At 38.0% G+C, this 15,983-nt stretch overlaps 1 protein-coding gene across 1 annotated transcript; it reads left to right on the top strand.

Annotated features, from left to right (window-relative positions):
* The first annotated feature begins 4,628 nt into the window (after window positions 1-4,628).
* Window positions 4,629-9,394, top strand: LOC311280113 (uncharacterized protein). Its single transcript, XM_084392032.1, has 11 exons — window positions 4,629-5,236; window positions 5,343-5,462; window positions 5,557-5,892; window positions 6,308-6,493; window positions 6,676-6,768; window positions 6,946-6,996; window positions 7,217-7,876; window positions 8,067-8,144; window positions 8,254-8,350; window positions 8,533-8,682; window positions 9,128-9,394. The coding sequence occupies exons 1-4, from the start codon at window positions 5,071-5,073 to the stop codon at window positions 6,445-6,447; spliced, it is 762 nt and encodes a 253-aa protein (XP_084248158.1). The 5' UTR covers window positions 4,629-5,070; the 3' UTR covers window positions 6,448-6,493; window positions 6,676-6,768; window positions 6,946-6,996; window positions 7,217-7,876; window positions 8,067-8,144; window positions 8,254-8,350; window positions 8,533-8,682; window positions 9,128-9,394.
* Window positions 9,395-15,983: the final 6,589 nt, after the last annotated feature.

The following is a 15,983-nucleotide window of genomic DNA, read 5'->3' as shown; positions in this document are numbered from 1 at the left end:
AAGGAAGACGAGGATGAAGGTATACAAGGTTTATTAGATAAATATTTCAAGGATAATAGCCAACTTGCCATACATAACAATACAGGAGCAAGAACTGAACTCAAGCACGAACTTAAATACACAAAGATAATTAACTAAAAGAGAACAAAGGAACACATGTGACGAGAGAAAACCAAAACAAACTGAACATGACGGTGACACTATGTCAGGGACCAAGCAGTTAAGCAAGAGGAGTCACAAGGGAAGTTCAAAAGTAAGGATTTTTATTTCCCAACAATCATGGCAACAAAATAAAGCTAAAGTTTTGGGCCCCAAAAAAAGGTCAAATAAACAGACGGTAACTAAAGCTCTGAACATAAAAGACTCAAAAATACATCTGACTTCCTACAAAAGAAACAACGGGTACTTATATATTGGCTGATCAGACCAATTTTGACACACAGGGGAAGACTAACAACAACACTACTACATAAGCTACAAATAACAGCAACCATTAATGCCTGTGTTGTAAATTATCTGTTTTATATGCTGATTTTGTACATTTTACATTCCTGGACATATGTATTGTGATGATTTATGTGGTGTATATGTAATATTGTATGTTATTTTATTTGTTTACCTGCCCAGGGACAGCAGATGAAAACTAGCTATTAGCTAACTCTGGTGCAATTACTTTTAATTGTGCATTGTCCCTGTAAAAATAAACAATAAAATGAAATGAAAATGAAAAAAACTTATTCCAAAAGGAATGTACTTTTACTTAACCTTAACTCAACAAAAGTACTCAATATAATATAAATCTAAACCCCAAAATATCTAAGGAGAGAATGAGCTCCACAGGATGTCGTTCCTCCTTAGGTCCCTGTAGAAGCACCGCCCCCACACCCCTCTCAGAGGCATCAGTCTGTAATATAAACAGTTTCTCAAAGTAAGATGAGTTTTGGTCGATCGGATCACAAGTGGACGACGCTAAATACAGGTGTAAACGGAGTCTAAAATTTTTGAGCTTGTCCACTTTTAAAGCAACACTAAGGAACTTTTCCTCTTCGGTCGCCCTACAGGTTGGAAGGGGAATTGTCCATTACCGCTGTCGTAAGTAATTTCGCCGTCCGCAGCCTACTGTCGCACGCACACTCGCTGTTTATCTAGCACCGGCTTTGGAATGAACAATGTCCAAGGACAAGGTAGAGTATGATGCATGATTTCATGAAAGTATGATGTATTGCGACATCAGAAACGGAGAAAAACGGAATAATGACTATTGTAACGCTTGACGTAAAGCAAGTCAAACTTGTAGTTTTCCTATGTCTCATTCGGACTACAGAAACACGACCCGGTTTGGCAAACTTGCATAGTGTGGTTATAGCAGATATAGGGCTGCAAAGCGAATCCAGAAGTGCCTTTCACCCTGTTACGACTTGATGAGCCACTGATACGATTTTGGAAACATTATTTTAAGGTAAAAAATTTTCCCTAGTGTTGCTTTAACCACTTCCAGAGGAAGAAAACACATTCAACCAGATTGTTTTCGTAGTGTAAACGCTCGTGTGATCAAATGTGTTCAAACAGCCACAAAAGACCGTCTACTCTGCGCCTACTGACCTAATGCGTGAACATTATGGGAAGCGCACTAGCCAGACGGGATTCAAACTTTGTCGGCTGAAGACCCAAGTTTGGTTTGAAGATGAAAAATGTATCAAGCACAATGTTCTCTCACCATCATCGTTATTTGTTCATAAATATATGGGAATATACAGCAAATTATAATGCGCTATATTACATAACGTTATGAATTCTCTTGAATAAAGACCCTGACCTTGGTCCAAATCTTTCAGCAGATCAGCCTGATATGTTGCAACACAGCCATTGAGCGCAAGGCATCACCAGCCAGACCATCAACATAAGCGTAGTTTGCTCAAACAAACAAAACAGTCCCTGAAGACGAAAAGAGGATCACATGTTCTCTAGGCGCCCCTTTTATACTTCCGGGTTGGACTAGTAGTGACGTCATAGGCTGTCGCCGGTCAATAACGATTGCCGTGATTGGATAAGCTTTCAGACACCGGTTCACGTGGAGGAGGGTGTTCCCCATAGCGTCATCGACACAGTGCGAGTTCCCTTTTGAAAGGGAACTACAGGGTTCAACATTAACGCTCGTCTAGGACAAGTGGAATTTTACTCGGCCGACCGGATAAGTAGCCTGATTAAAACTTCAGTGACAAATCATAACTAGGGAGGCATCGAAACGCGAGAATGATTCTGATTTTATTACATTCAGTGTAAACAAAGATTGATAATGGATCGTGTAGGCTATCTCCGGTAACAAGGTGGCGCTGTTGAGGCTCGCTGAGACACTGCTTTCCAATAATGTATAACAAACATGCATATAATTTGCGGCCGTCAGAGAGCCTCTATCAATATGCAGGAGACTCCCGGACCTGAAAGATGTCCTGAAACCTCTCGTTGTAGTCCCTGGTTGAGTCCGAAATCGCTCCCTATACCCTCAAATAGGGCGTTATTTGAGAGGACAGACATTTGTAGTGTCCGAAACCATAGTGGACATTATTGAGTGCACTTATTCAATCCCACATTGCACTGCAACAACGAGTGTAAAACCGATGTACTATCAATGGCTGTCCAATATACTCCGTTATGAGCTTTGATCGACAGTTTGACCCTGTCCCAAATGGCGCACTTCATGTGGACTTTCGGTCTCGTGGACTTAAATTGCGCGTGCTCGCTGAGGCTACGAGTCCGTAGGCCGTCCCATTCAGCATTTTAACGCTCTGAAGTGTGCTCAGCAGCGCCCCCTTTGTACCCTTGAAGCGGTCTTCCGCGAAGCCCGCATAGATGCAGGCTCCGCACACTTTAACTACCCAGGAATCCTTGCGAAAGGCCAATCAGACAACGGATGGGAGGAGATTTCACTCACGGACAATTGTTGACATGGCTGAGAAGAAAATATTATGTTTTTTATGACCTAGATGAACATTTTACCAGTTGTTACCTACAGTTTATACAAACATTATGGTCATCGACCAGTGGTTGATGTCTCAAACATAATAATAGTGCGTTGAATAATACGATCGCATTATGATTCATTAAATAAATAGAAATGAATGGCAGGGCTTTACTGAGTCATATCATATGTAAACATAGTATGAATATTGAAACCTGTAAATTCATCTGAAACTCATGCACATTTTCATTATGTGTTAAAATTGTAATCTTAGTTCAAATCTTTACCTCTCTCTTATTTTTGTGGCTTATTTTATCTGTAAAAGAAAACTTGCCTAATAATTATGCACACCTGAATACAAGGCGTTTTTTATTTCCAGCTTTCATGAAAAATTATATATCACTTATAAATTATTCAATACAAAATGAATAGTAGTTATTGAGATTAATGTGGTTTGGAACTGGTCAAATGTGCCTGAAAAAAAAAAATATATGATCAGAAAATCAACGTGCCTAATTATTCTTAAGCTGTAATTGGTTTGTTTCAGATTGGCCTTGTGCCAGACCCTCCCACTTTTGATTTCAGCGAATCAAAGTTGTTGTTTTTATATTTTGGCCTTGTGTGATTGGACCGTTCTCGACTTTCAAGGTAAAGCCAGCCGCAATATCTCTTTCAAGATGAATTTAAAATCGGTTTTATCTTTACAAAATCCTTTCTCATGGCGTTCAAACGAAGAAAAAATAAGGATGATGGAGTTTGGACTGAGCTGGCTAGCTGGATGCGATGTAAGTCATCATGCCTTTTATTGTTTTAGCTGTTTCAAGTCCTGTCACGTAAGCGTTGTGGGCAATGACACAGAAGGTAAATGAAACAATGCAGTTTAACTTGAGGCGATCGTCGGTGTTCAAGCACAATGGCTTGTGTTGATGATATTTAGTTATACAATGGACATGTCTCTTTTCAAATAAAATATGAGTTTTTAAGTGTCTCTTTATGGAAGTATTAATATATGTACTATATAAAAGTAGACAGTTAATATAGTGCCTCTTCTTCAATTGGACATCAATTCTGTCATGTCTGCAACTTGACAAATATGTTGTCAATATCATAAAATAAAATAAAAAAATCATGGTCTGTAAGTTTTTGCAAACTCATTATTGGGCTTTATTCAACTTTATGAAACTATAATGAATTGATATGCTATTTTAACTACAAGTTAATGAACAATTTTCATAGTTTTTTAACTTGCTATTCTGTGGTTCCCTCTGGTGGACAACATTAGTATTCGTCTCTGAATCGCATTGACATAAATGTCATACTACTTTTTTGAACGATTACAATTTTTATATATATATATATATATATATATATATATATATATATATATATTAGGCCTACTGATATATATTACTTTATATTACTGATATATTATATATTACTACTATATATATTTATTACTGATAATATACACTAATCAGACTCAAATTCACTGATTCATGGTATCTTATTTCATGCTTTAAGTTAACATATTACATTTTTAGCTAAGCAGTTATGATACATTATTATATCACTTGTTAAATGGTTATTTAACAATAACATTCAGTCCTGATTCAGTTTGTTTCCAGATGCGATGTGCGCTCACGCGCTCTGCTCACGCGCGACTTCAGCCATTTCGAATAATGCTGTAACTGTAATGCTTCGAATTTTTGTTGCTAAAGCACATTATTGTTATGTTATGAATTCGTTCGTGTTATGAATTCTGTCTGCAAATATCAACAGGCTAAATCGCTTTCTGCTTGTTGAGACGAGGCGATTCAGAGACTTGCTGAATATTTTCTGTGCTGATCTTGCGCTTTTGAAGCTGTTTGGAGGATTTCAGAGAGACTTTTATTCTAGAAGGAGATCGGAGGATATAATCATTTACATAGTTTATTTATAGTTTTATCATATTATTTCTGTGGACACTTCTACTCGATTGTTCTTTTCTCATTTTAGAGGGAGTTTGGAGTTTTATTTAATTATTTGTTTTATTTTATTGGGAGGGGGTTTTCTGAGGAGAATTTTATTGTATTTTATTGTATTGTATTGTTTTTATTACAGTTTGAAGGAGGATGCCAGGCCCGAGCCAGGCACAGAGCCAGGAGCTTATTCCTGGATATTTAACACCTCTGTCTTGTGAGTTTGTTTCTGTGTCCACAGGTCCGGCTCAGAGGAAGAGAGAGTTGCAGAGGCCAGATGATGGACGTCCGTCCACTTCATCCAAACACTCTCGCAGAGGTCAGAATAGGCTTTTATTAAAGTTCATAAATTATTTGTCATTGAATATAGAAAGTTGCATTTTTTTTTGGGTGTGACCACTGACATTGATTATTAATATTATTAGAAATGTTCCAAGACTGGACGTGTCCTCCACTGCCAGGTCAAGTTCCCGTCGAGCCAATGAAGACTTCAAACGTCCCGACTGCGCCAGGTGCCATGGAGGATGTGAACAAGAGCTCCACAGGTGAGACTGAAATAAGGCAGAATGATGACTGCTAAAAATAGAAAGTTGCATTTTTTGATTATTAATATTATTAAAAATGTCTGGAATATTCCAGCCTCAGGCAGATCCAGTGGAGCTGCTTCCACAGATTCTCCACCGGGCATCATGTCCACACCATCTTTGTCCCACTGTGTGAGGGATGTGGTGCGGCGGTTTTGTGGGTCGTCGTCGAGCTTGAGCAGCACAGGCTCGTACATCGTCGAGAAGAGGAGCAGTAACAACAGATCTGAGAGCCAACATGAACAGGGCAGTGGCGGAAACAGAAGTTTGTCCAGATCCGACAGCTTCCAAGAGAGGACGTGTCCTCCACTGCCTGGTCAAGTTCCCGTCGAGACTTCAGATGTCCCGACTGCTCCGGGTGCCATGGAGGATGTGAACAAGAGCTCCACAGGTGAGACTGAAACAAGGCAGAATGGTGACTGCTTAAAATGTTTGACAAGTTAAGGTCTGGTCACATTTACTGTTTCTTAGCGAAATTTTTCTGAAATATTTTAGTTGGACAAAACGTTCTTTAAATATATTTTTGTTAAGCCAATTAGCCATGAAATCACTTGCGCTGTCTGACACACACCCGAAAACAAATAAAATGAAATGATTATTACTTAATATTGTGAAAAAATGTTAAGGGACATTTATGCAGGTATTAAGCAGAAACAGGGCGTCGTCAGGCGGATAGCTTGGAAATATTTGCATTACTTTGGATTTGTGACATTAAAGATAAGAATTTAACAGTAAAATGGAAGTTATATCATTGTTAAATGTGAGGTCAGAGATGTTTCTAATTATTTTTTTTTATTTTTTTTCAGAGAAACCTACAAAACATAAGAGGATGGAAAGAATGTGTCGGTTCATCAGGAACTTGTGGACGAGTCTGTCCCGCTGCTGTTCTGGCAGTAAAGCTGTGGATGTTGTGGAGCCTTTCGTTCCTCCACTAGATCTGGACTGAGAGCCAGATTCTGATCCAGATCACTCCGGCGTCGAGCCAGATCATGGTAAATCTGCAGTCATTATTGTTTTAAACAGTATTATCGTCTTGTTTTCCACTAAAGATATCTTGAGGCTTGTTTTCAGAGAATATTAATATTATTTTTTTGATCTGCACTGATATTTTTACTATAAAACAAAGGATCTAGCAAGCTCATATATTTCTCATATTTTCCTGTTTGTTTTTCAGACTCCTTTGAGTCTCTATAACGCGGGAGAGATGATTGGATCTGGAGGATTCGGAAGAGTGTTCGAGGGAACACGCAAATTTGATGGCAAAAAGGTAAAGCAGTCTTGTTGAATTGTATAAACATTTTGCTCTTGCACGCATCAAAACATATTTAATACAGATGATTTAATACTTAGATGCCATACTTAGATGTAAATGTTATGTGTAAGGTCAGGCGCTTGAATGCTGTTACTGTTATTGAATAGTGTGTTTCTTTTTTCATTTTTGCAGGTTGCCATCAAGCGGATGCGCAAGACTTGCAACGATGTTTATCTTGCTATTGTAAGTTGGCCAAAAGCTGAATGTGTATTTAGTTGTTTAAGTGCTGATTACTGTAGTCAATACAGCTGTAGGAAGCATTAGGTGTAAATGTAATGGACAAATAAGCCTGGAAAGGCTCTGTTGATCGGATCTACAAAGATCACAGAAAAGTACCTTTAAAAATGAAGTTTTCTTCAGATTTTTACCCAGCTAATCTTCTGTCTTCTTTTCTTTTCTCTAGCCTGGGCGTCCCGAACCTCTCATTACAGAAGTGGCTCTGCTGCTAATGATGAGGCAAGAACCCATAAGCCCCTACGTCATCGATCTACACGATTGGTTTGAGCACCCTCGAAAATTCACCCTGGTGATGGAGTATCCCGAACCCTGCGAGAGCGTGCTGGACTTTATCATTCGTAATCCTCAACTGGACGAAACGACCGCACGGGTCATCATGCGACAGGCTGTGCTGGCAGTGCAACACTGCATTGATCATGACGTTTTTCACAATGATGTTCATGCACACAATTTCCTGTTGAAGAAAGACACGTTAGAGCTCAAGCTGATAGACTTTGGCTGTGGTCAGCTGCTTAGTAGTGATGGCTACGACAGCCACATTTACATACTTCACCTTTAAATCAAAGATAAAGAACACTTTACCTTATATTAATCATGTTTCAGATGCTGTTTTCATAGATGCCAACATTAGTGTCACATGGTCATGACTAACCAGCTCTCTCCTTGATAAAATGTGTACAGAATGCAGTGATCTGATTAGCCAGTGCCTAACCCTGGATCCAACTAAACGCCCGACGTTACAGCAGATCTTACAACATAAGTGGATTAGAAATGATCTACTGTAGGATGGAGAACTTCAGGAGATTCACTCGATCAGAGATTTCAGGTGTGAGGAAGAGGAACAGACAGAGTGGATTATTAGCATTTGTCTTCAATTCTGGATTATTTGTAGTGAGGTTTTCACATTTTTGTTCATTGTAATGTTCTTTTTATAGTCAAGTCAAGTTTATATATATATTAGTATATTTTTTTCACCAATTGTGTCACTTGATGTTTTTTTTTTTTTAATTCAGTAGTTTCTGACTCTAAACACGCTGAAGAAGAGAAGGCTGAGTTCAGAAGGAAGCTCCAGACCTGGTTTCCTGGCATTGAAGGTAAGAAATTCAGCCAGCGCCACAACAACAAAAGATACTGTTTTCTTTTAGATTATTAATATATTATTTCCACCAATTGTATCTTAATTATTATTTTTCATTTCACCAGTATCTGAATCTAAACCAAGTGGAGAAGAGAAGGCTGCCGTTTTATAATACTCGAAGGCGAGAGGCTTTCTGAGCGAAACCCCATTCGTCGTCACAGCGTAACGTCTCCTACTCAGGGAACGAGGGTTACATACATAACCCAGACGATTTCTCTTAAACATTTAGGATACTCGTTAATTTGTTTTTTTTCCCCCAGAAATAAATTCTTGAACATAAAAATTTGTTCTCTAATATTGATTATTTCCATCAATTGTTTCTTAATGATTTTTTATTCCTCCAGTATCTGACTCTAAACCAAGTGAAGAAGAGAAAGCTGAATTGAAGAGAAAACACAAGACTTGGTTTCCTGACCTCCAAGGTGAAAACTTCAGCTAAGGCTGCAACCACCATAGACATTGAGAGGGACCCACATTTCCCCCAGATATTCAGGGTAATTGTCGAAAATCATCTCTTATGATAAATTATTTTCAGATTTATTAAAAACAAACAAGCACGGTCTTCAACTAAGCTACTTTGTTTGTTATCCTCAACTTAGAATACTTTGTATATTTCAGTAAAATTCATAGACCCCTCATGGTGAAACAAGTTAAGTGATATGTCTTTTTTACCTCCTTCCAGCTTATTAAACCTGATTATGTCTATTTCCTGTCACGGTTGGTAGATCCGCTGTCTCATTCTGGTCTTGTGTGTGTGTGTGTGTGTGTGTGTGTGTGTGTGTGTGTGTGTGTGGGTCTCGTTTGCGCTGATTGTTTCTTGTGGGCGTTACCGCTTATTATCATCATCAGCGAGAGCTGCAGACTATCTATCCATCTTACTTAATAACAATATTTAATACTTAATACTTAATGCCCTGTCTTTCGTCTTGTGTTTGTCAGATCGTTGTTGAAGCTTCCCGTGTTCGTGCCTGTTTCCTGTATTCCTCGTGTTTCCCGTCTCACTGGATACCGGATTGCTTCACTCCCGTTCTCACCTCTGGATTATCTTCTCTGCTTCACTCACCCCTGGATCGCCCATCTCAGTCCCTGCGTCACCGCTCTCCTGCAGTCTGTGTTCCTGGTCTGACTTTCGGCATCAAGCGATCATCTGCCTGTTCTGAGTTTTCCTGTGTGAACATCTGTTCAATAAATCATCATTTTACTTGCTATTGCTTCCGTCTTACTTATCATTACATTTCCTCAAAAGGAAAATGTAGGTGCAAGTCGTCCATGTAAAAAGCGGAGCGTGCCTAAGGATACCAGCGAATGAACAAGGGAACGAAGCATCACCAACATTTGTACTTTGTAAAATGAACTGAATAAAAAAATGAAACTTTATTTATTAGGACGATACACATGAATTAACAATGGTGTTTACATTTAAAGCCAAAATAGCTCATTTTCATGTATAAATATACTATATTCTCTGTATTATAAATATACATTGAAGATAAACAGAGAATGCATGTATTTCCTGATTTGGTTTTATTTGATTTATATCATATTTTGTTTAATTATAAATATGCATAAAGTGAAGATAATCATAGTATGCACGTGTTGCCTGAACAACATATTAAAGTCACCATGAAATGGACAATTGGACAATTCTTGTTTTTATTGAATATTGCAATAAAGAAATAATTTATTAGAAATGATTTATCCATGCACATCATATATATATATACATAAACAGAGAAAACTGCATTGTATATGCACACATAGGACCACTCCCACCATCACAATGCAATGGACATTGTGCAGGGATGATTTTTGTCCAAATTAATCAAGGCTAGAAATTATGAGAAAAAAGTCAGAATTGCAGGATATAAGGAGTTTAGAAATGTGAATTGTGAGATAAAAAGGCGCAATTACCTTTTATTCTGTGGCGGAAACAAGCTTCTATACATCACTGAATTAAAACAGCTGAAGAAACTAAGAGGTGGATCCTGTAAAATCTTTTATTAGCTTTATTATAATATTATCATCAACATCATATTCTGAGAGTAGAAAACCAGCTACAATCTCAGAGTCTTGCTCACATGAGGCTTTCTTAAAAATCAATTAGTGGTAAAAAAAACATTCAAATCAAACAATCTCAAAATCTGTCTCTTAAATCGCAATGTCCCTCAACCTGTGACAGACCGGCTTATTGTTTTATAAATGAGCTACCATGCAAAACATTTGGCCTATTTCTAAACACAGCTGACTGTTTTATTGCATCCTAATACAAATGGAAAGAAATACAGTTCACTGTTTATCAAACTAAACTTAAAAGTGGAGCACCGGTGTATATGTATATGTATGAAGAGTTCAGATGCAAAAGCCTCTAAGTGCCATCTGAAATTTTCTTCTAGAATGATTTTTATCAAGCTTGCATATTTAAGTTCAAAAATATAAATTTATTAGAAATGTTTATTTAAAACAGTACTACTCTTCTTTTTAATATTTTAATTCAATGTAATCTTTTTGCGTTGTGATCATATAGTGAGTACAATTTTGCAGATTGACAATTATAATTCATTTTCAGTGAATTAAATCACAAATCAACTCAATGAAATGCTGAACAACTCAATTAAACTAAATGTGAAGGGAAACATCCCCACCTAGTGGTGAATATGCACAATACTACATGAATAAAACAATTAATCCATTAAACACATTAAATAACAACATATTTTATACATATTACATGCACAATGGAGATATAAAACGTGGAAATAGGGGTTTCACTTCATAGAGAATGAATCAGCTCTACATAAAACACAAGACAATGCACAAATTAATCACGGTTGTGCCTGGTAATACAAAGTCAAAATAACTCGATATAAAATAACACACTCGACGCCAAACACATGTCAAAAGTTGCCTAACAAGTTCACTGCAGGATAAATCCACAATAGAGCAGTTATTTATGTGTTTTAGACACTTGTTTTAACTGATAATTCTCCGACTGCTCAAAACGTATAACTATAGCTACTTCATGTCTCGTTATCTCTGCTGTGGGCGGGGCCTATTCCAGACACTAAATGCCATCACGCATTAGACAGATGGTGCTGTCCCCATTAATGCAGTAATTTAACATTTTACACTCCGTTACCATTATATTTTTGTTAGCAAGGAAGTGCAATAAGCCATGAACTCACTCGCACTGTCTGACACACACCTGAAACACACGCGCACAGAAAGCTCAGACTGTATACGATCCTGAATAGAGTTCAGTTTCAAGACTTATTGCTTGAATAGTCAAATACACACAAAATTATGTCAAAATGGCTGTTGTGGCCAGAGTTCATTTTAATGTTCTTGTTATAGTCGAGTCACCTTCATATAGTGCTTTATACAATACTTGTTTCAAAGCAGCTTCACAGACAGTAATAAACGGGAAAATAACAGAATAATTAAGTAAAACAGAATTCATTTCGGCTAAAAAAGCTCTAAAAGAGACAATTATGAGTTCACATGTTCATAAAATCTTTGTATTGGATATGAAATCACAGATTTGGCTTGCTGAAGTCCAGCCCAAAGCCTGGGATGTAATAGACTGTCAGAGTTAAGAATTCTTTTGCTTTTCTTCTCCAGGGTTGGACACACACCATCCAGTCTACAAAAAACACACTGGATTAAACACAGGATTGGATGGATATCATCCTGACGGGAAACTCAAACCTGTCCACGTCTGAGCAAGAACATGAGAGACTGAAAACTGGAAAGAAGTCCTCAAGTCATCACAGTCACAGTTTTTTTTGTTTTCAAAGTCAAGTCAAGTTATTTCTATAGCGCTTTATACAATTCAGAATGTTCAAAGCAGCTTTACAGTGATAAACAGGAGGATAATGATCAATGACTCAAACAGAATTCAGTCGTGCTGTAAAGCAGCTCTAAGACAGTAGTGCCATTATTCAACTGAAGACAGTTTAATGTTGATTCAGTCCAGTTCAAAAACTGTGTAAAGTTCATCATATGATTATGAAATGACCTGCCAATGGCCATTTTTTTAAGCCATAATGACCTGCCAATGGCCAAAAATTTACCTGCCATAAAAAAGTTTTACCGGCCATGAAACTTTTTTTGCAAAAACAGACAGTTTGACAGGCATGACACCAAAATTTAGATACTTGTGAAAATTCATAATTTTCAATTTAATAAATTAATCAAATGTAAAATAACACTGCATTATTTACTAAATTAAACAGATTAATCTTCATTAAAGTTACAAAAGTTATTCAGTGTGTGAGTGATTTTTTTTTTCTTTTTCTTTTCGTGGTCCTTTGTTGTTTGAGGATTATTAGGCTGCTGTCACTTTAAGACCTAATGCACTGATCCAATATAGCCTACTTATACTGTACATGTGTGTTTTCTTTCTCAGCTGTTTAACTGACTATGATGACCTGACCTGATGTACTCGTAACATCATGAGAAGAATGGCATCTCTGCTAATGTTAGTCTGTTTATTCTGAGTCAGCCAGATCCGGGCCGTATCCAGATCAGATGGTGGACCTGCGCCTAGACACGACCACAACGCCTTCCTCAAGGGTCAGCCTCATCAGCCCTGTGAAGGCCTCATCGACACGACAGCCATCGGCACCGATCCTCAACAAACTCGTCTCCACATTGGCGTGACTCCGATCTTCAACCAGATGGAACTGGAAAATATTCCCAATGTTCTGATCCAATCTGACTTCTGACCAGTAATGCTGCCTGAATCATAATCATACACTGTTCGTTCATTGGCCAGAGAAGAACAGTATTCGCGCGCTGTCTGAGTCACAGCTTTCAGGGCATGCGCTTTTGCGCACAGAAACTTCCCACACCACTTGCGAATAACAAATTGAGGTCAAACTTTTGCTTCTTGCGCTTGCATGTTTAAATTGGCACGCCTTAAACTTTCGATGCAGCGCTGGTCCATCAATCCGAGCGTCGGTCATGTTTGCTCTCATGTTCTCACAACATTGCATTGTTAGAAATCATAAAAATATTACTGGCCAACTGGTGATTGACACCGTTTCATATACTTGCCAACGTTGATTTTTACTTGTGTTAATTTAGTGTTAATTTTAGGCTGTATTAATCATTCAGCTTAATAAAAAAAAATAAAAAAATGTCTTGAACATTATAAGTGGATCTTAGTGGGCTTATAAAAAATTATGACATGGTCCCTTTAAATAAATGCTTATTTAATATAATCTTTGTGGTTATGTAAAAAAAAAAACCCTGCATGCAGAGTCAGTCTCTTTTCTTGTTTCCATTCTTGTATTATTGCAAAGATTCAGGGAAATCTTGAAACTTGAAGGAACAGTTACCCAAAAACAAATTCAATAATCTAAAACATTCTGTCATCATTATTTACTCACTCTCAAGTTGGGTATTGGGGTATTTAAAAATACGATGTGACCCCTTTAAATAAATGCTTTCAAAGAATAGAAAAGAATAAACGCTTTTAAACATTCCTGATCTATGACAAAACTTAGAAGTGAAAATGCAAGGGCCTACTTGTAAAGTTCAAGGAAGACGAGGATGAAGGTATACAAGGTTTATTAGATAAATATTTCAAGGATAATAGCCAACTTGCCATACATAACAATACAGGAGCAAGAACTGAACTCAAGCACGAACTTAAATACACAAAGATAATTAACTAAAAGAGAACAAAGGAACACATGTGACGAGAGAAAACCAAAACAAACTGAACATGACGGTGACACTATGTCAGGGACCAAGCAGTTAAGCAAGAGGAGTCACAAGGGAAGTTCAAAAGTAAGGATTTTTATTTCCCAACAATCATGGCAACAAAATAAAGCTAAAGTTTTGGGCCCCAAAAAAAGGTCAAATAAACAGACGGTAACTAAAGCTCTGAACATAAAAGACTCAAAAATACAACTGACTTCCTACAAAAGAAACAACGGGTACTTATATATTGGCTGATCAGACCAATTTTGACACACAGGGGAAGACTAACAACAACACTACTACATAAGCTACAAATAACAGCAACCATTAATGACTGTGTTGTAAATGATCTATATGTAATATTGTATGTTATTTTATTTGTTTACCTGCCCAGGGACAGCAGATGAAAACTAGCTATTAGCTAACTCTGGTGCAATTACTTTTAATTGTGCATTGTCCCTGTAAAAATAAACAATAAAATGAAATGAAAATGAAAAAAACTTATTCCAAAAGGAATGTACTTTTACTTAACCTTAACTCAACAAAAGTACTCAATATAATATAAATCTAAACCCCAAAATATCTAAGGAGAGAATGAGCTCCACAGGATGTCGTTCCTCCTTAGGTCCCTGTAGAAGCACCGCCCCCACACCCCTCTCAGAGGCATCAGTCTGTAATATAAACAGTTTCTCAAAGTAAGATGAGTTTTGGTGGATCGGATCACAAGTGGACGACGCTAAATACAGGTGTAAACGGGGTCTAAACTTTTTGAGCTTGTCCACTTTTAAAGCAACACTAAGGAACTTTTCCTCTTCGGTCGCCCTACAGGTTGGAAGCGGAATTGTCCATTACCGCTGTCGTAAGTAATTTCGCCGTCCGCAGCCTACTGTCGCACGCACGCTCGTTGTTTATCTAGCACCGGCTTTGGAATGAACAATGTCCACAGACAAGGTAGAGTATGATGCATGATTTCATGAAAGTATGATGTATTGCGACATCAGAAACGAAGAAAAACGGAATAATGACTATTGTAACGCTTGACGTAAAGCAAGTCAAACTTGTAGTTTTCCTATGTCTCATTCGGACTACAGAAACGCGACCCGGTTTGGCAAACTTGCATAGTGTGGTTATAGCAGATATAGGGCTGCAAAGCGAATCCAGAAGTGCCTTTCACCCTTTTACGACTTGATGAGCCACTGATACGATTTTGGAAACATTATTTTAAGGTAAAAAATGTTCCTTAGTGTTGCTTTAACCACTTCCAGAGGAAGAAAACACATTCAACCAGATTGTTTTCGTAGTGTAAACGCTCATGTGATCAAATGTGTTCAAACAGCCACAAAAGACCGTCTACTCTGCGCCTACTGACCTAATGCGTGATTATTATGGGAAGCGCACTAGCCAGACGGGATTCAAACTTTGTCGGCTGAAGACCCAAGTTTGGTTTGAAGATGAAAAATTTATTAAGCACAATGTTCTCTCACCATCATCGTTATTTGTTCATAAATATATGGGAATATACGGCAAATTATAATGCACTATATTACATAACGTTATGAATTCTCTTGAATAAAGACCCTGACCGTGGTCCAAATCTTTCAGCAGATCAGCCTGGTATGTTGCAACACAGCCATTGAGCGCAAGGCATCACCAGCCAGACCATCAACATAAGCGTAGTTTGCTCAAACAAACAAAACAGTCCCTGAAGACGAAAAGAGGATCACATGTTCTCTAGGCGGGCGCCCCTTTTATACTTCCGGGTTGGACTAGTAGTGACGTCATAGGCTGTCGCCGGTCAATAACGATTGCCGTGATTGGATAAGCTTTCAGACACCGGTTCACGTGGAGGAGGGTGTTCCCCATAGCGTCATCGACACAGTGCGAGCACAGAATAACAAAATACGTCCATAAGACCCCGTTTGTTATTTAACGTACGTAATTACGCGCATGCGTGAAACGGATCGTGCAGGTGGAACGGATCGTGTACCGACAGGAACTACAGGGTTCAACATTAACGCCCGTCTAGGACAAGTGGAATTTTACCCGGCCGACCGGATAAGTAGCCTGATTAAAACTTCAGTGACAAATC

The sequence above is a fragment of the Rutilus rutilus genome, assembly GCF_951802725.1.
Source record: "Rutilus rutilus genome assembly, chromosome: 20".
Taxonomy (NCBI): Eukaryota; Metazoa; Chordata; class Actinopteri; order Cypriniformes; family Leuciscidae; genus Rutilus; species Rutilus rutilus.
This window is presented reverse-complemented; position numbering and strand designations above follow the sequence as displayed.

Excerpts from the sequence above, each read along its gene's own strand:
- LOC311280113 (XM_084392032.1), top strand. The coding sequence starts at position 5,071 with ATGCCAGGCCCGAGCCAGGCACAGAGCCAGGAGCTTATTCCTGGATAT. Across the intron at positions 5,463-5,556 it reads TGTGAACAAGAGCTCCACAG|CCTCAGGCAGATCCAGTGGA; the intron begins GTGAGACTGAAA and ends GGAATATTCCAG. Across the intron at positions 5,893-6,307 it reads TGTGAACAAGAGCTCCACAG|AGAAACCTACAAAACATAAG; the intron begins GTGAGACTGAAA and ends ATTTTTTTTCAG.